The following is a 19,178-nucleotide window of genomic DNA, read 5'->3' as shown; positions in this document are numbered from 1 at the left end:
ACTAAATTTGACATAATAATATTTTTATCTAGTTTATCCTTCTTTATTTAAGCTTTTATTGTATTTCAACTACTTTCCACGGCAAATTTTATTAATTGATCATGACAATTTTTAGTAATTAACCACGACAAATTTAATTCATGCATTATTGCAAGTTTTAATAATTCATCATGACAAATTTAGTTTATAGATCATGGAAAATTTTATTAATTGACCATGGCAATTTTTAGCAATTAACCATGAAAAAATTAATTCATGGATCATGGTAGTATTGGCATTTTGACCATGTCAATTCTAGTATTTTGACAATGCAAATTGTATTTTGTATGAACCATGGCCAATTTTAGTGCATGTATCAAGTCAAATTTATGTAATTCATCATGACAATTCTATTTTATGATTCATGGTAAATTTGAATCATTAACCATGCATTATTATAAAGTAATCAACGACAAATTTCTCTTTAGTTATGAATCATGTTAAAATTATTTCATGGATTGTGTTAAATTTTAGTAATTCATCATGCCAAGTTTTGTTTCTTAATTCCCTTTATATAACACGTCTAAATTTAGTTCAAACATACAAAAAAGTAGTTAAAATATATCATGATAACTTCTGTATAAACACCATGACAATTTATGTAACATGACAACTTTTAATAAAAAAATGGATGGCTGAAACATATCAACATAAGATTTAGTATTAAAGATCTTATCGTGGCAGATTTAATGACGAAAATGGATTTTCAATTGGATTTTTTTTCAAGAGGAAAAATGTTTTAAATACTAAAACACACAACAAAATTACTGACGTTCTTAGTTTTGTAATTTGTGCATGTATCGTGACCCTATACATGGTTATGGGGACGTTTGATCAAGTAAAGTATACATGATTATGGTTTTGAAGAAAAGTGATAGCAGCACGTATTAGTACAACACATGAACAGATACAGAAATACTAGGATTAACAAAATGTTAAACTTCTCTCCTCTACATGATCACATCAACAAGAAGATGTACGTCTGCATATGGCTCCTTATTTATCTTCGAGCGAATCACTACCATATATCCTTGTTTTTCCGTGCATAGGCAAGCTATAATCGTTTTTTCCTTTCTAGCGAAGTTCAGTTGAGTTGCCCCGTCTGCGACGACAAGATGGCGTCGAGCGCCTCCTTCACATCGGAGATCTCCGGCGCCTTTCCCCCTTGCGCCGGCCAGAACTCGTCCGTCGCCAGCACTTTGACTTGCAGCTGCAGGAACTTGACGTAGCCGATGGCCTTCTCGAGCATGGTGACCATGTCGACCTTGGTGCCGTTGGGCACCAGCTCCTGCAGTGTCCGGAGCCGCTCGCTGATCTTCTCCCGCCGGTTCTGTATGACACGGTGGTAAGTTGTTCAGATCCACCCAAGTCCCCAAGGAGTGCAAAGAACTAGAGCAGTAGAGAGAGAAGTGCTGCAGTTTCGGCTCCGAATTTACCTTTGCGGCGAGGCTTTGCGGGTCCCCTTTGGGAGAGGTGGCGGTGGCCGCCGCTGGCTTCGCCTTGCTCGTCTTCCTGCTCGCGCCGCACGGCTTCTTGGCAGCCCGGGGCTCCGTGTCCTGCACGCGCGCCGCGTACGATCGCTTGGACGAACCGCGTGCCGGCGCCGCGGTATCGGTCGAGGCGTTGGACGTGCTCGGGAACAGGAGCCCGAACGGCCGCCGCGCGCCGCCGGAGCTCTGCATCAGGCTGAAGCAGCCCGTGGCCGGGTCAAACCCTATTGTCGACGCCGGCCCCGCGTGCTGATCCTCGTCCATGGCGTCGACCCACGCGTCGCAGTCCGCCTCCTCCTGCGCGACCACCTGGCCGCCGTGGCCCCGCGCGGCGCGGTCGAACGCGAGCACGGACGGCCCCGCGCACGCCCACCGCGCGCTGTCCGGCACGTAGGCGCTGGCGGCGCCGGCTGGCTCGTCATGGGCGTAGGCGTAGCCCCCGAAGAGCGCGGCCGCGTCCACGCCTCCGAGCGGCGCGTCGTGGCCGCCGTAGCCGAGCGCGTCGAACGCGGATGCCTCGGCGTCGAAGCCGCCGTCGTACATCACCATCGGCTCCCGCACTAACGCCATGATCTCGGCCACGTAGCGCTACCTACCTAGTCTCTATGCCAAGATAGTGTGTAACTATATAATTAAGCTCCGTGGTGTGCTCCCACAGTGGTTGTGGTCGGCAAGCGGCGGCGAGTTGTGTGCTGCCTTCGCGCCATGCGCCGGGTATTTATACATGCGGCGGCGCACAGGCCCGGGCCACGGCGGGCACATGGGTACAACAAAACACCGAGCGTGGGGAGGATTATACAATGTACATCTGCATTAAATGCTGGAGTTGGCTAGGCGATTGAGCTGCTGATCCTTGCTGTAGTTGTGTCCCTCTCCTCTGTTCCGGGAGCGATTCAGCCTCAAGAACTCGAGCTCGCACTCACTACCGGGTCTCGGGCGACCGGGTTTGCCCACTCGGTGGAGCCCCAGAAGGAATGCATGAAGGAAGGGACAAGGGAGGTTGTGTGCGCTGCGCACATCCGGAGCGGATCCAGCTGAGATTGAAGAAGAGGCATGGCGACCCGTTTGGGTTGCGGGGAGGCAGGGAGCAGAAGGCGCGGCGGAGGCGACGGGCTCTCCCACGTGCTGCAGATTCCCGACCCCTCTCTTCTCACGTGGCCATGCGATACAGCGGCGGCCGGCGGGTCAGCTAGGCCGCTTATGCTCTGATCATAATCGTTCTAAAAATACTCCCTCCCTCCGTTCTTAAACATAAGTCTTTCTAATTTTTCTTACCAGGGATTACGTAGAGATGTATATATAGACATATTTTAAATATAAATTCATTTATTTTGTTTCGTATATAGTTCTTTAATAATTTTTTTAAAAAGACTTATATTTAGAAACGGAGGAAGTATGAATCAGAAAATGTATTTTAAAGTTTAAAAAAATGCAGAAGCAAATCACACATGTTTACATTGATGTATTATTGTCACACCCTGTTTTCACTATCACTTTTTCTGTAATTTAAAAATCTGAGTTTATTAAAAACTTTTTAAAAACAAATGTTTTGAGTGTCATGATTGTTATTTTATGCTTGTATACTTGATCATGTGATATTAAAAACCACATTTCTTATGACTTAATTAATTTCAAAACATTTTTTTAATTTTTGGTTAAAGCAAAACCCTACTTTGGGTTGCACTACGTGTCCTTGATGGTAAGGAGTGCTCTTATCCAAAGTTAGTGATCTGGTTCTAGCACCACTTTAGAGCACCAAAACCATATAATAATTATTTTATGAATTATTTTTCTAATTTAATTGCATGTCCATTTTTTCGGCTAGAAATGGTATTCCTATATGGAAAAATACTTTGCTGCCTTAGAAAAATCTGAGAAAATTTGGAGATGATCAGAAGCACATATATTTTCCATACATAAGATTTTTAACCCCTATTTATATTATTATTATTTGATTAAAACCCTAAAAACCCTTTTTGTCTGTTTTGACCTTTTGAAATATTTCAAAAGGAAATATTCTCAATAAATTCCTAGAAAATTCCAGTGGTATCCCTCAGACATATTTGGTGTCCATATAAAATTTCACCTTGATCCAAGGTGATTAATGAGACCAAATAGTTGCAAAACCCATTGTGTCCAGAATGAAGTTAGAGAAACTCTACATAGCAAAGTTTGTCCAATGGAGTTGAAACTTTGCAGGAGTGCCTAATACCTCAAATGAGGGCTCCATGCCAAAAAATGGGATTTGTGGGACTTAATTTGTCCACACTCTCTTTGGAAGGAACAGATGTGGTCATTTGGTGATGTTTTCAAGTTTACAAAGCTAAACTTGTCCAATGGAGCTCAAACTTGGTGAAGCCCCTTGTTTTAGCACCAAACCCAATCCTGTTAAGTTGCAGAGCCAGTGGTGGGGTGCAACCATCCCAAACCACTGCCGAGCACCTTTTGACAGATGGGTAAAACCCCTCCTAACCTTAGCTAAACCCCAACCCTTTTTCCCAAACTCTCAGATTAGGTGGCTAGCATCAATGCCAAGCCACAGTCAACTGGCCCCTCTCTCGTTCAAAGTAGTAATGCCAAAAACCCCAATCTAAGCTTCAACTCAAGGCTGACAGCACCTGTTTTGCTTGTCCCCCTTGGCCAATCGAAGCTCCCACAGGGTCTCCAATGGCTAGGCATATCTCAACCAGTGTCCAGGACACGCTAGACACGTCCAAGGCACCCAGGACGCGCCAGCATGTAGTGGCATGCCAAAGCTGCGCTCTGGCGCGCTACATGGAGCCACCGAGGTGGGGGCGACACTCTCGGCCAGTTCCAGCCTCCCCCGAAGTGTCTAACCTATTCTCCGACAACCCCTCTGCATCACGCGACCATCAGGGCCCCTTCTCTCCCGCGCTAAGAGCTGGTGCGACGCGTGCCCGCGTGCACCATAACTGGCCACAGATGCGTGGCCACGGTAGATCGCCTCTGCCCTCTCCCTCTCTCGCATTGAGTCTTGGAGGTCCAAAACCACGTCCTGAGGCCGTGGTTTCGACCCCAGCTTCTCTCTGCACCCCCATGCGCGCCATGATGAATCACCGGCGCTCCCGAGTTAGCTCACCGTGGCGGACCTATATATAGCCACTCCCCTCGCTCCAGCACCCCTCATTCCTCATCGCAGCAACCTCAATCACCTCCCTAGCCTCCTCTTTGAGCAAGTAGAGCCCCGGTACTCGAGATCGACCGAAGCCCCTCCGCCTCGGAGCTCCGGTCGATCTCCGGCTACACATCGGCTCCTGCGTTCCTCTGCCCCCCAAACTAGTCCCCGTGACCTCAGGAAGCTTTCCCCTCTCTTCCCCGAGCAAATCCGTGCCTCTAGCTACCACCTCCACCTTCGCCCGAAACCCCTCCGTCACGGCTACCTCGTCGCCGGTGAACCTGAGCTCCTCCGCCGTCATCTCGACCATCATCAGGTAGGCGACGATGAGCCAGACCAATTCCCATCGTCGTTAGGGCCCGAGGACGTCGGTAGCCACGCTGGCGTGTGAAACGTCTCCATCGTATCTACTTTTCCAAACTCTTTTGCCCTTATTTTGGACTCTAATTTGCATGATTTGAATGGAACTAACCTGGACTGATGCTGTTTTCAGCAGAATTGCCTTGGTGTTGTTTTTGTGCAGAAATGGAAGTTCTCGGAACGTCCTGAAAATTTACGGAGAATATTTGTGGAAAATATGAAAAATACCTGCGCAAAGATCCACCGAAGGGGATGTGCCAGTGGGCTACAAGCCCTGTAGCCGCCACCCCCCTGGTGGTGGCTAGCAAGCTTGTGGGGCCCATGTGGCCCTGCCGCCCCCAAACTCAGCTCTATAAATTCACTTTCGTCCCAGAAAAAATCAAGAGAGAAGATTTCGTCGCGTTTGCGATACAGAGGCGCCGTCACATCATGTTCTTCATCTGGAGGGCAGATCTGGAGTCCGTTTTGGGCTCCGGAGAGGGGAAATCGTCGCCATAATCATCATCATCATCCTTCTTCCCTCTCCAATTCCATGAAGCTCTTCATCGTTCGTGAGTAATCTATTCATAGGCTCGCTGGGCGGTGATGAGTAGGATGAGATCTATCATGTAACCGAGTTAGTTTTGACGGGGATTGATCCCTAGTATCCACTATGTTCTGAGATTGATGTTGCTACTACTTTGCCATGCTTAATGCTTGTCACTAGGGCCCGAGTGCCATGATTTCAGATCTGAAATTATTATGTTGTCACCAATATATGTGTGCTTTAGATCCGATCTTGCAAGTTGTAGTTACCTACTATGTGTTATGACCCGGCAACCCCGGAGTGACAATAACCGGAACCACTCCCGGTGATGACCATAGTTTGAGGAGTTCATGTGTTCACCAAGTGCTAATGCGTTGGTCCGGTTCTTTATTGAAAGGAGAACCTTAATATCCCGTAGTTTCCTTTTGGACCCCGCTGCCACGGGAGGGATGGACAATAGATGTCATGCAAGTTCTTTTCCCTAAGAACGTATGACGACACACGGAATGCATGCCTACATCACATTGACGAACGGGAGCTAGCCACATATCTCTCCGTGTTATAACTGTTGCATGATGAATATCATCCAAACAAATCACCGACCCATTGCCTACGAGTTTGTCCCACTGCTGCTGTTACTTGTTTTGCTCTACTGCTGTTACTACTGTTGCTGCTGCTGTTACTTGCTTTGCTGTTACTTGCTACTGTTGCTACTTGCTACTGCTGTCACTACTGCTGTTCCTTGCCACTTCTGCTACTCGTTACACTACTGCTACCTACTACAATACTGGTTTGCACGACGTTGACGGGAAATAATATTTCCCGTCTACCGGCAACTTCTGGCGCCATTGATACAATCGTTAGGAATAGTCTGCCGTTAACAGATCGGTTCTGACACCATTGTTATCATACTACTTTGCTGTTGATACTTTGCTTGCAGATACTAATCTTTCAGGTGTGGTTGAATCTGACACATTGAGCTGCTAATACTTGAGAGTATCCTCTCACTTCTTGACTGGCGAATCAACAAATTTGGGTCGAATACTCTACCCTCGAAAACTGCCTCGATCCCAGGCGCTGGTGGGTCATTGCAAGACAATTTCTAATTGTTGAGCAATCGAGAATAGCATTTGTCTAGCCATTGCCAGAGATCTGCTAAACACCATTTTTCTGGCGCCGTTGCCGGGGAGGCGATTGCTATATTCTCTGAGTCACTTGGGATTTATATCTGTTGATCACTATGAAGAATCTGAAGGATCAAAAAACCATAGTTTTGCCCTCAACTACGAGGGGAGGTAAGGAATTGCCATCTAGCTCTCCACTTGATTCACCTTCAGTTATGAGTAAGTTTGTGACATCACCTCCTGCTAGAAATCTTGATATGTCGCCTATGCCTGATGATGCTTATGATGCTGCTATGCTTGATACTGCTTTGCTTGATACTGCTAGAGATGATATGCCTGATACTGCTTTGCCTGATGATGCTAGAGATGCTATGCGTGATACTGCTTTGCCTGATACTGCTAGAGATGCTATGCCTGATACTGCCTTGCCTAATGATGCTATGCTTGATATTGCTAGAGATACTACTTTGCCTGATGTTCCACTAGGGGTGTTACTTCATGCTCATATTGCTAGAGTTACTGCCAATGCTCGTGATGCTTCTGAAACTGCCGATACTATTGAGATAGAACCTACTTTTGCTCCTGCTAGATCTAGCTCTCCTAGATATGAATTGCCTGGTATACCTGAGGGTTACGTTATGGAGGGAGAGATAGCTGAGGATTTTCTTGCGTGTAAGGATGCCTATGACGCTGAGAAATTACTTCTCAAGTGGAAGAACTCTGAAAGCTAGGATGAAATACGACCCGAAGTTTGCCACTTCACTTATCTTTATCACCGATAAGGATTATGAATTCTCTGTCGACCCTGAGATAATCTCTCTAGTCGAATATGATCCTTTCCACGGTTATGAGTCTGAGACGGTCGTAGCCCATCTTACCAAACTACACGATATAGCCACCCTTTTCACTAGTGAGGAGAAGATCCGCTACTACTATATCCTTAAGCTGTCTCCTTTCTCTCTAAAGGATGACGCTAAAGCCTGGTTCACTTCTCTTGCTCCTGGATGTGTGAGTAGTCCCCAGGATATGGACTATTTCTTCTGTGAGAAATATTTCCCTGCCCATAAGAAGCAAGCTGCCTTGTAGGAAATATACAACTTTGCTCAACTCAAAGAAGAGAGTCTCCCACAAGCTTGGGGGAGGCTCATCCAGCTACAGAATGCTTTGCCTGATCACCCTCTTAAGAAGAATGAGATACTTGATATCTTCTATAACAGACTTACCGATGCTTCTAGAGACCACCTAGATAGTTGTGCCGGTTGTGTTTTTAGGGAACGAACTGTCGAACAAGCTGAGATCCTTCTGAATAACATCTTGATCAACGATAATGCTTGGACTATTCCCGAACCACCTCCTAAGCCAACTCCTAAGAAAAGAGGTATTATATTCCTCAGTCCCGAAGATATGCAAGAAGCCAAGAAATATATGCAAGAGAAAGGCATTAGATCTAAAGATGTCAAAAATCTACCACCTATCGAAGAGATCCATGGTCTCAATAACTCGATACAAGTAGTAGAAGTGAATTCTCTGTGTAGGTTTGATGAGAGTGATATTCCTTTTGACAAACCTGCTAGCCTATGCTTTGATGAATTTGACCACTTTGTTGCCAAACAACAGAGTTTCAATGATTATGTTAGCAGACATTTGGAACAAAGTACTCGTATGCTTAGCCATTTAAGTGCTTGTGTAGACAGAAATGTCAATGATCTGAAGCTTCTGAGTAAATATGCCTCTATGATTACTACTCAGGTAGAACAAGTACTTAAAGCTCAGAATGACTTGCTCAATGAATTAAATGACAACTCTGTCAGAGTCATTACTAGAGGAGGCAAAATGACTCAGGAACCTTTGTATACCGAAGGCCATCCTAAGAGAATTGATCAAGATTCTCAAGGAATTAATGCTGATACACCCAGTCATCCTAAGGAGAAGAAGAGGGATGATAGAAACCTACATGCCAGTTCACGAAATACTGTCACACCTGAAGAACCTAATGATATTTCTGTGTCTGATGCAGAGACACAATCTGGTGATGAACATGAACCTGGTGACAATATGGACAGTGATGTTCATAATAATGCTCAACCTAGCAATGGTGAGGATGTGGATATTGAACCTACGGTTAATCCTGATGACCCACAACCTAAGAGATACGATAAGAATGACTTCGCTGCTAGGAAGCATGGTAAAGAAAGGGAGCCATGGGTTCAGAGACCTTTGCCCTTTCCTCCTAAGCCATCCAAGAAAAGGGATGATGAGGATTTTGAGCGCTTCGTTGAGATGATAAGACCCATCTTTCTGCAGATGCGGTTAACTGATATGCTAAAAATGTCTCCATATGCCAAGTACATGAAAGATATGGTGACTAATAAACGGAAGATACCAGATCTTGAGATCTCCACCATGCTTGCCAATTACACTTTCAAAGGTGGAACTCCTAAGAAACTTGGTGATCCCGGAGTGCCCAATATACCTTGCTCCATTAAAGGAAACTACATAACAGCTGCCTTATGTGACCTTGGAGCCGGTGTTAGTGTTATGCCGCTCTCTCTTTATCGTAGACTTGAATTGGATAAGTTGACACCCACTGAAATTTCTCTGCAAATGGCCGCCAAATCAACTGCTTTCCCTATCGGCATTTGCGAGGATGTGCCTGTTGTGGTTGCTAACACCACTATCTTAACAGACTTAGTTATCTTGGATATTCCCGAGGACGATGCCATGGCTGTCATCCTCGGAATACCCTTTTTAAACACGGCAGGGGCTGTTATAGATTGCAACAAAGGCAATGTCACTTTCCATGTCAACGGTAATGAGCACACAGTGCACTTTCCAAAGAAACGATATCAAGTACATTGCATCAATGCTATCGAAAAGACTTCAGCGATTCTTATTGGGAGCTTTGAATGCCCTATTCCTCGTGTCAAGATGAAGTATGATTTGCTTGTTGGGGAGATACATATCCCCATTGAGGTAACTTAGTGGCTATTCGAAAATTCTCCGTTCTCTCTTGCGATTCGAGAAGGTTTTTTCATGAGGGTTTGATCAACCCCATTGACGGATTTCTTTCGATGACCTTGAAATGGATGAATCAAAGAGTCACATACCTCTGTTTTAAGCTTTCACTTTCTGTTGCTTAGAAGAAAAATGATAGGTTTAATTTAGTTTTTCCTATTTTCTGTTTTAGCGTCCCGGAGAAAAATACCCCGAAAATAAAAGTTCTCCGATGGTCCTGAAAATCTAGTATGATTTTTTCTGGAATATTTGAAAAATACTAGGCCTGAGAGCTGGCCTGGGGGCCAAACGAGTGGGCCACAAGCCCTGCAGCTGCCGCCCCCTGGTGGCGGCTAGCCAGCTTGTGGGGCCCACAGGGACCCCCTCCACTCATTCCAGCTCACATCCTCTTCTTCCACCTCCAGAAAAAATTGTTTCGCAGCTCAAACCCGTGTTCTTGCTCATTTGGCTGTGATTTTTGATCTCCTTGCTCAAAGCACCATTCTCCGAACCGTTTTGGGGAAATTACTCCTTGGTAAGTGACTCCTCCATTGGTCCAATTAGTTTTTGCTCTAGTGCTTTATCCTTCACGTATTCTTGCTACTTTGGTGTCCCTGTTCTTGAGCTAGAAATGTTGATTTTAGCTGGTTCCAAGTAGTTTTAGCGCGTGATACGGTCTCTAGGCACTAGTAGGACTAATTGCTACAAGGTGTGGTTGGTCTTCATTCACTTTTCTCTTGAACTTCAAAAAATTTAGCAAAAGGAAATTATGTTCAGGAGGAAGTTTCATGGTGGTTCCTCAAGTAAGAAGGGTCCCCGTCTTTATTTTTGGGAGCCCGAACCTTATCAACTAAGGGACGCACCGGTACAACCATGTGAATGGCCTTCCGATGAGTTCATGATCGAAGCAGGCTTCAAGGATGAGTTTGATACACTTGTCTGCAATGCCGGGTTAGCAGAATTCCTCTCAGATAAATGTGAACAGTATGCTATGCTCACTGCCTCTTTCATGCGTAGATTTAAATTTTCAGTTGGTCGTGACTCATCCATACTTTTTGATCTATATGATAAATCCTACACCATGGATTTGGAGGATTTCAACAGGATTTGCAAGATACCCGATGGGGGTAGTATTAATTATCCTGCTAAGTCTTCGGTCAGATACTTTGTCTCCAGTATAACTGTTGGAGAAACTAGAGACATCATGCAAGCTACCATAGGAAGCGTTCATTTCCCTGCCTTGCACTACTTTGCCCTCTTCATAGGTAGGTCCATTAACGACAAGGGCACACATTGTCACCTATGCGCATCCGACCTTAGTGTCCTTAAGAGCGCAGTAACAGGTGACAGGAGCTTCAACATGGGAGCTATAATAGAAGGAGGCTGAATAATAATGCCATTGAGGGGGATTTCTTTGGTGGAATTTATGCTACACGCTTAGCAAATTTTCTTGGAGTATCCATCCGTTCAGGAGACCCCCCTCTCCGTACAGCCTACCTTGACCGTGTCGCTCTAACACGCTACCAGTTCCTTGAGAGGAATGATGGATCCCTCCTATACCGCTTGATATTTAACTGGCAGCGTGTTTTCCATATTACCCTTCCTGCTCCTGCTTTCTTTGACTTTCAGGTAAAACAAAGATACTACATAACCATAGGAGAGGCAAAGGAGTATGAGAGGGAGGCGACGGCTGCTCGACTTTGTGAGGCAGCTATTCAGGCAGTGGCTGCAGCACTCCCGTATAACACCCATTATGATTTTGGGTTTCGCCAGGACCATCCTTGGGAGTAGACCAAGCTAGGCCAAAAGCCTAAGCTTGGGGGAGTACGTGTTCCTACCGACCCTACATTCATGCTTATGCTTTCACTTTGATAGTCTGTGTTTACACTTTGCCACTGTATTATCCATGCTAGTTTATTTTCGTTTTCTTGTTTTCTTGTTTTGTGTCCTTTTGAGAAAACCCATAAAGATTTTCCTTTCTTCTTTTGCTTGTTGGGAGCTTTCCCGTGTAAACAGTTTTCTTTTTCTTTGGGTCAAGGTAGAAGATATTGGTTACAATGTTTAGTGGTTCTTGCATGCATACCTGTTTAGCTTTCAAAGAGCCATATTACTTTGTCTTCTCCTTTGTGTTTGCCTGCAGATTCAGCTTAGTCCATTGCACGACCACTCTTATTATTGTTCACATCGTTCGATCGTGCAAATGAAAGGCAATAATGACGATATATGATGAAGTGACTGAGACTGGAAAAGCTGGTATGAACTCTATCTATTTTGTTTTTGTATATATGACTAGCTTGTCATGCCTGATTCAGCTTTGTTGTGAGAGAACCATGTTTGCAATGAAAACTTAGAGATCATAGTTTCTGATGCCATGCTTAACTAGCTGAGAGCTTATAATGGTTTGTCTTGAATGCCAACATAGATTTTTAGATGACTATGATGTAGTATGATAGGATGGTATTCTTCTTTGATTGATTCAAGTGGCTTGACTTGGCGCATGTTCATGCATGTAGTTGAAACAAAATCAACATAGCCTCTATGATGTTCGTGTTCATGGTAATTTATATCTTGTTCATGCTTGCATTCAATGTTAGTCAAACTCATTGCATCTTGATGACTGTTGTTGCTCTCTAGTTGGTCGCTTCCCAGTCTTTTGCTAGCCTTCACTTGTACTAAGCGGAATACTGCTTGTGCATCCACTTTCATAAACCCAAAAGTTTTTCCATGAGAGTCCACCATACCTACCTATTTGCGGTATCTACCTGCCGTTCCAAGTAAATTTGCATGTGCCATTCTCTAAACATTCAAGAAATAATCTGTTTTGCATGCCCGAACCGCTCATGTGGTGATAGGGGGTATTGGTATCTTCCATGTTAGGCGTGTTATCCTCGACATGTGTTTATTCGCTGTCATTCATGAGAAAGGGGCCGGTAATTGGAATGCTCAGTTCCACACTTAAATCGAAAACATAACTGTAAAACAAGACTCCCCCCGGATTGATGTTAGTATGGACGGTACTCGAGGATTCGACTCGCCGTGGAGTGTGATTGATTGGTGGTGGGGGAGTTAAAACTTTACTTTTCTGTTTGGGAACCTCCTATAGCATGAGTAGCATGGAAGATATTGAGAACTCTTGGTCATTGCGTTGACAATGAAAGCATGCCACCCAAAATTATTATCTCTGTTTTCAAAGCTTGAGCTCTAGCACCTCTGCAAATCAATGCTTCCCTCTGCGAAGGGCATGTCTATTTATTTTCCCGTTGAGTCATCCTCTTCGTATATAAGCACCAATTAGAGAGCACTTCTGTCATTTTTATGCTTTGCTTTTGATTGATATTGAGTATGACTATGACTGGATCTTCGTTGCTATGAATTACAATGTTTAGCCAGCCCTTGATCTTTGAAAGTGCTCTGCATTTATGTTTTGCGGTCTCAGAAAGAGCTAGCGAGATACCACCTATTCAGATTGCTTCATGCTTGTTTTGATTGAAGTGTTGCTATTTGAAACTCATTATTATTTGCTCGTTAGCTGTTTATGCCATTGATATTAGTTTACCGTGAGACCTTTGTGTCACTTGCTTATGTGGTTAACTTGTGATCTTTCTGAAATTCTGGTTATGAGTTAGACATAGTTGCAACAACAAGATCAAATAGAGTTTGTCAAAGTTTTTCTTTCTCTTTCAATTTGTCAACTGAGTTGCTTGAGGACAAGCAAGGTTTTAAGCTTGGGGGAGTTGATACGTCTCCTCGTATCTACTTTTCCAAACTCTTTTGCCCTTGTTTTGGACTCTAATTTGCATGATTTGAATGGAACTAACCTGGACTGACGTTGTTTTCAGCAGAATTGCCTTGGTGTTGTTTTTGTGCAGAAATGAAAGTTCTCGGAACGTCCTGAAAATTTACGGAGAATATTTCTAGAAAATATGAAAAATACCTGCGCAAAGATCCACCGGAGGGGATGGGCCAGTGGGCCACAAGCCCTGTAGCTGCCACCCCCTGGTGGCGGCTAGCAAGCTTGTGGGGCCCACGTGGCCCTGCCGCCCCCAAACTCAGCTCTATAAATTCACTTTCGTCCCAGAAAAAATCAAGAGAGAAGATTTTGTCGCGTTTGTGATACGGAGGCGCCGCCACATCCCGTTCTTCATCTGGAGGGCAGATCTGGAGTCCATTTTGGGCTCCGGAGAGGGGAAATCGTCGCCATCGTCATCATGAACCTTCTTCCCTCTCCAATTCCATGAAGCTCTTCATCGTTCGTGAGTAATCTATTCGTAGGCTCGCTGAGCGGTGATGAGTAGGATGAGATCTATCATGTAATCGAGTTAGTTTTGATGGGGATTGATCCCTAGTATCCACTATGTTCTCAGATTGATGTTGCTACTACTTTGCCATGCTTAATGCTTGTCACTAGGGCCCGAGTGCCATGATTTCAGATCTGAAATTATTATGTTGTCACCAACATATGTGTGTTTTAGATCCGATCTTGCAAGTTTTAGTTACCTACTATGTGTTATGACCCGGCAACCCCGGAGTGACAATAACCAGAACCACTCCCGGTGATGACCATAGTTTGAGGAGTTCATGTGTTCACCAAGTGCTAATGCGTTGGTCCGGTTCTTTATTAAAAGGAGAACCTTAATATCCCGTAGTTTCCTTTTGGACCCCGCTGCCACGGGAGGGATGGACAATAGATGTCATGCAAGTTCTTTTCCCTAAGCACGTATGATGACACACGGAATGCATGCCTACATCACATTGACGAACGGGAGCTAGCCACATATCTCTCCGTGTTATAATTGTTGCATGATGAATATCATCCAAACAAATCACCGACCCATTGCCTACGAGTTTTTCCCACTGCCGCTGTTACTTGTTTTGCTCTACTCCTGTTACTACTATTGCTGCTGCTGTTACTTGCTCTGCTGTTACTTGCTACTGTTGCTACTTGCTACTGATGTCACTACCGCTGTTCCTTGCAACTGCTGCTACTCGTTATACTCCTACTACCTGCTACAATACTGGTTCGCACGACGTTGACGGGAAAGAATATTTCCCGTCTACCGGCAACTTCTGGTGCCATTGATACAATCGTTAGGAATAGTCTGCCGTCAACAGATCGTTTGTGACACCGTTGTTATCATACTACTTTGCTGTTGATACTTTGCTTGTAGATACTAATATTTCAGGTGTGGTTGAATCTGACACATTCAGCTGCTAATACTTGAGAGTATCCTCTCACTTCCTGACTGGCGAATCAACAAATTTGGGTCGAATACTCTACCCTCGAAAACTGCCTCGATCCCACGCGCTGGTGGGTCATTGCAAGACAATTTCTAATTGTTGAGCAATCCAGAATAGCATTTGTCTAGCCATTGCCAGAGATCTGCTAAATAGCGTGCTCCTCCTCCTCTCTGGCCAGAGGTAGGAGACGACCCCGACAGGTGTGCCGCACCTATCGGTGGCCAATCTCTCTCTCCCTCGCTGCCCGCAGCCACTGACCGCACGAGCCCGCGCATCAGGTTCAAACCTGACGGCGCGCGCGCCTGGGAAGGCTGGTTGGCTCGCCATTTGGCCGGCCCAGTCCCAGGCCAAGCCAGGCTAGGGTGTGTAGCCTTTTTCTTTTTGATTTAAAACCTGAGTTTCAATAATTTTTATAAAAAGATTTAACTAGTGTAAAAATATATTTTTCCACTATTATTCTTCTAAAAATGTGTAGCATTTAAGAGAACCATCGGTTGAATTTTTGCAGCAACCGTTCTGTTTTACAATAATAAAAAGGATTAAATTGGAATAGTTTTGCTTCTGCTAAGTTGATTTTAAAAATATTCTTTCATTAAAACCAGAAGCAAATATTTTTAAAATAACAACCTGGATTTATCAGAAATAACCAACATTTTTAAAATGACTTTGTGATCTCTTTTGGAGTGAGCTACTTATTATTTTTATCTTTATACGGCGATATAAAACCCGTGTGACGAAGGAGTCGGAGCGGAAGACCTCGAAGACCCTGGATACCTAGCTGACCAAGGCAAGCATCCCTTTGACCATGTTTGAGCATATGATATGATGCATGATGGTGTAGAAAATATTTCCGTTTCATATGATCATAAGTACCGGTAAATTATTGAGGTGATGTTACCGATGGCTCCTCCGGAGCACATGCATTGAGCTTGATCCTACCACCTATGAGGGTCACTCTAATATCATGTTGACAAGTAAAGTTAGAATAGTATTAGCATGAGCATGATGATGACATAAATCAAAGGTTTATGAAAACCCCGTCGGATGCCACTAATGCCCGAGGGTGTTGATGAGTTAGGTGGCCACTTTCGGAGAAGTGGTGCACCGGGTATTTTGAGTGAGTATGGTCTCGGAAATGGGATTAGATTTATGATGTGTCGACCGTCCCAACCTTACATGTACGACCACTTTACCCCTTTATGGGACGGGGCTGTGTTGATTACTCTGGTCGGTGCTAGCAAAGAGCCACATTACTAGTGGCAGGAGTGATGTGTGGTCACTCTCGTGATGAGGTCGTGTCAGGTAGGGCGACTATGCCGTTTTTACGTGTTCCAGGCACACCGTTGGTCCCCGCATGGTTGATACTGTCCACATTCGGTGCTCGTAAGATGTACAACATGTGGGCTGGATGCCAATCGAATGGACCTCTTTGTCTAGTATCGTCAGGGGAAAGGCATTGATCGGGTACTTACCTCGGGTATGTTATGTACCGCGACTCGTGGATGACACGGAAGTTTCCCGAATCTCGTGGGTCCAGCATAGTACCTCTGCAGAGTGTGAAATTATTCGAATAGCCGCGTGCACGGTCAAGGACAGTTGGGTAATCCTGCTTAACCTACGTCCAGTCGTTTCCGCATAAACCAAGTGTGTGTGAGTGTGTGGTAAATGAAGTTAACATGAAAGAGTTGATACGACCAAGTTTTGTGACTTGGCATATAGGGTGAACCCAGAGTGTTCAGCCCTCGACAGATATATTGGTATCTCTAACATGTTCTTCAAATAACATTTAACCTATGTTGCATACCCATGATCAGGTTTATTTACAACCAAGATGTTATCCACCAAAGATGCATATTATTGTTATCCTTCACTTGCATTATTCATATCATGGGCTGTTTGCGAGTACATTCAAAAGTACTCATTGGCTTGCCACTGGTTATATTATTGAGCAGACATGGAAGGACTGGAGTTTGGAGAAGAGTATGTCTTCGGAGACGCCCCTGCGAACTAGGACGCTTCCCCGTCAGAATGCCTGTTGGTGTAGGCTGATGGCATGGGCACCCGCTTAGCCCTAAGATTTCCACTACTAGTTGTACCCGTGTGATTTGGCCTTATAGGCCCTACCTTGTGAATTTTATCATTTGGTCACGCGATGTAATAATTCGATACTTGGATGTAAGACTCTTAATATTCAGTATCTGTGTGTTCGGTGAGCATTGATCTCTAGGATCACCGAGCACATTCATTGGTGATATCGACTGGTAAGTCGGGGTCCCCACAATTATATATGTGTGTAAATTTTGAAGGTGAAATACATTATGATCAGAGCTGCACAAAAACAGACAAATCACGATTTTCAAACTGATGAACAGTGCAAACACTGTTCGCTATTAGAAATGCAGGAATTTTTTTTAGCTCTCATCATATTTCATTGTCAGTTTTTTATACACATGTAGAATACATTCATATGAATGTGTATAATTTTTTTTCAGAATTTTTTGAAACTTAGAAAGTAATTATCAAAAATTTCAAAATATGCACCTTCATGGAGGTCAACCGCCAAAAGCCCTCACTCCAGTTTTCTACATTTCTTACAATTTTCCAAGGGCAACTCCAACAGCATAAACCCTCACCTATTTTGGTCATGCAGTGAAACGGATCGAAATCGTGTCTCAATATGTTGACGCAAACGGATGGTCTTTCGTTTTCCGTTCGTTTGTGACCCATTTTTGTCTAAATTTGGGTCATGTTCGCGTGGACGCGTGTGATTGCCGCACTTGTTCTTTCCTGACACATTGGCCATTCTTTCTCTCCGTCATCCACATCTGAGTCCTTTGGCCATATCGCCCTCGTTGTCGCCGCCCAGTTTCGACCGGTTGGACACTCCTTAGGCCGCCGCCTCCATGCACACTCTTCCCTGACCTCATGCCGCATCCGATGACCGATCTTGCCGGCATTGATGGCCTATTTTCGCCGTCGCGTAGCACCTCTAGAGCCACTCCACACCTCACCTCCACGGTCTTTGACCCCTTTCCATCGACACCTCCACTTCGACAAGCATGTTGGTTGTATGTGGAAAAGCATGCGAGGCTCTTCACCGGCCACTACTCCACCACTCATGCAAGGTGTTCGACATTCTTCACGCAAGGTACAATGGATAGCGGTGATGAGTTCTTTTTCAATAACTTGATGCATTCATCAGATGATTCATCATCGGACAGTGAGGCTTTTGTGGTTGCGAGTGATCACATTGCTAGGCAGGGAGCAAGGTATAGGGAATCAATCTCGGGCCATGTTCGTGCATTGAATCGCAACAGAGAGAGCGACCATTGCCTACTTTGGTCGACTACTTTCGGTGCACGGCTCCACTCTTCAACTCCAAACTTTCTCGACGCCTCTTTTGGATGGCGATATATGCGTTCAAACATATTTCAGAGGGAGTGATGGGGTATGATGATTATTTCGTCTTCAAGGAGTATGCCATTGGAAAGGTTGGCTTATCCTGTTACCAGAAATGCATTGGAGTTATTCTAATGCTGCATACAAAATTCCTGATGATCTTTTTGATGAGTATGTCCGCATGAGTGTGTTCACATGCCTTGCGTCATTGTATAAGTTCTGGAAGGCTGTAGTAGCAGTGGTTAGTCCGAAGTACTTGAGAGAGCCAAATGCCGCGGAGACAGCCCGGTTGTTGGCGATCAATGTAGATTGTATGAACTAGAGGTGGAACAACTGTCCATCTGCTTGACAGGGGCAATATAAGGAGCATCTAAAAATATTTCACGATCATACTTGACATTATAGCTTCACAAGATCTCTAGATTTGACTTTCTTCTTTCGGCATGGTTGTTTCTCACAATGACATCAACGTGCTTCAGCGTTCTCCGGTGTTCGGAATACTTACATAAGGTAATTCCCCAGAGGTCAGCTTTGAGATCAATGGTCATAATACAACAAGTGATACTATCTAGTTGATGGTATATATCCTAAGTGGTCAATTCTTGTGAAGACTAATCAGGTAGATGAGAAGAGGGTTAGGTTTGACCAAGCACAAGAGAGTGCTAGGAAGGATATGGAGCGAGCTTTACATGTACTTCAATCTTGATGGTCTATCATTCGGTACTCTGCTACATCATCGAGATCCAAAAATATGTGAGAGGTTATGGATGTTTATATGATCATGTACAATATAATCTTAGAGGATGAGTATGAGGACAAAATCTTTGACTAAGGGTTTTAATTTCAAGATGAAAGTGTGGTGCCTGAGCATG

General features: G+C 44.5%; 1 protein-coding gene across 1 annotated transcript; it reads right to left on the bottom strand.

The window, feature by feature from the left end:
• Nucleotides 1–868: 868 nt before the first annotated feature.
• Nucleotides 869–2,201, bottom strand: LOC123405617 (putative transcription factor bHLH086). Its single transcript, XM_045099244.1, has 2 exons — nucleotides 1,476–2,201; nucleotides 869–1,369 (listed from the first exon to the last, which is right to left on the bottom strand). Exons 1-2 carry the CDS (start codon nucleotides 2,097–2,099, stop codon nucleotides 1,124–1,126), a joined length of 870 nt encoding a protein of 289 aa, XP_044955179.1. The 5' UTR covers nucleotides 2,100–2,201; the 3' UTR covers nucleotides 869–1,123.
• Between the last annotated feature and the right edge of the window lie 16,977 nt (nucleotides 2,202–19,178).

Source organism: Hordeum vulgare, chromosome 6H, assembly GCF_904849725.1.
Source record: "Hordeum vulgare subsp. vulgare chromosome 6H, MorexV3_pseudomolecules_assembly, whole genome shotgun sequence".
Taxonomy (NCBI): domain Eukaryota; kingdom Viridiplantae; phylum Streptophyta; class Magnoliopsida; order Poales; family Poaceae; genus Hordeum; species Hordeum vulgare.
This window is presented reverse-complemented; position numbering and strand designations above follow the sequence as displayed.

Excerpts from the sequence above, each read along its gene's own strand:
- LOC123405617 (XM_045099244.1), bottom strand. The coding sequence starts at position 2,099 with ATGGCGTTAGTGCGGGAGCCGATGGTGATGTACGACGGCGGCTTCGAC. Across the intron at positions 1,370-1,475 it reads CGCAAAGCCTCGCCGCAAAG|AACCGGCGGGAGAAGATCAG; the intron begins GTAAATTCGGAG and ends CGTGTCATACAG.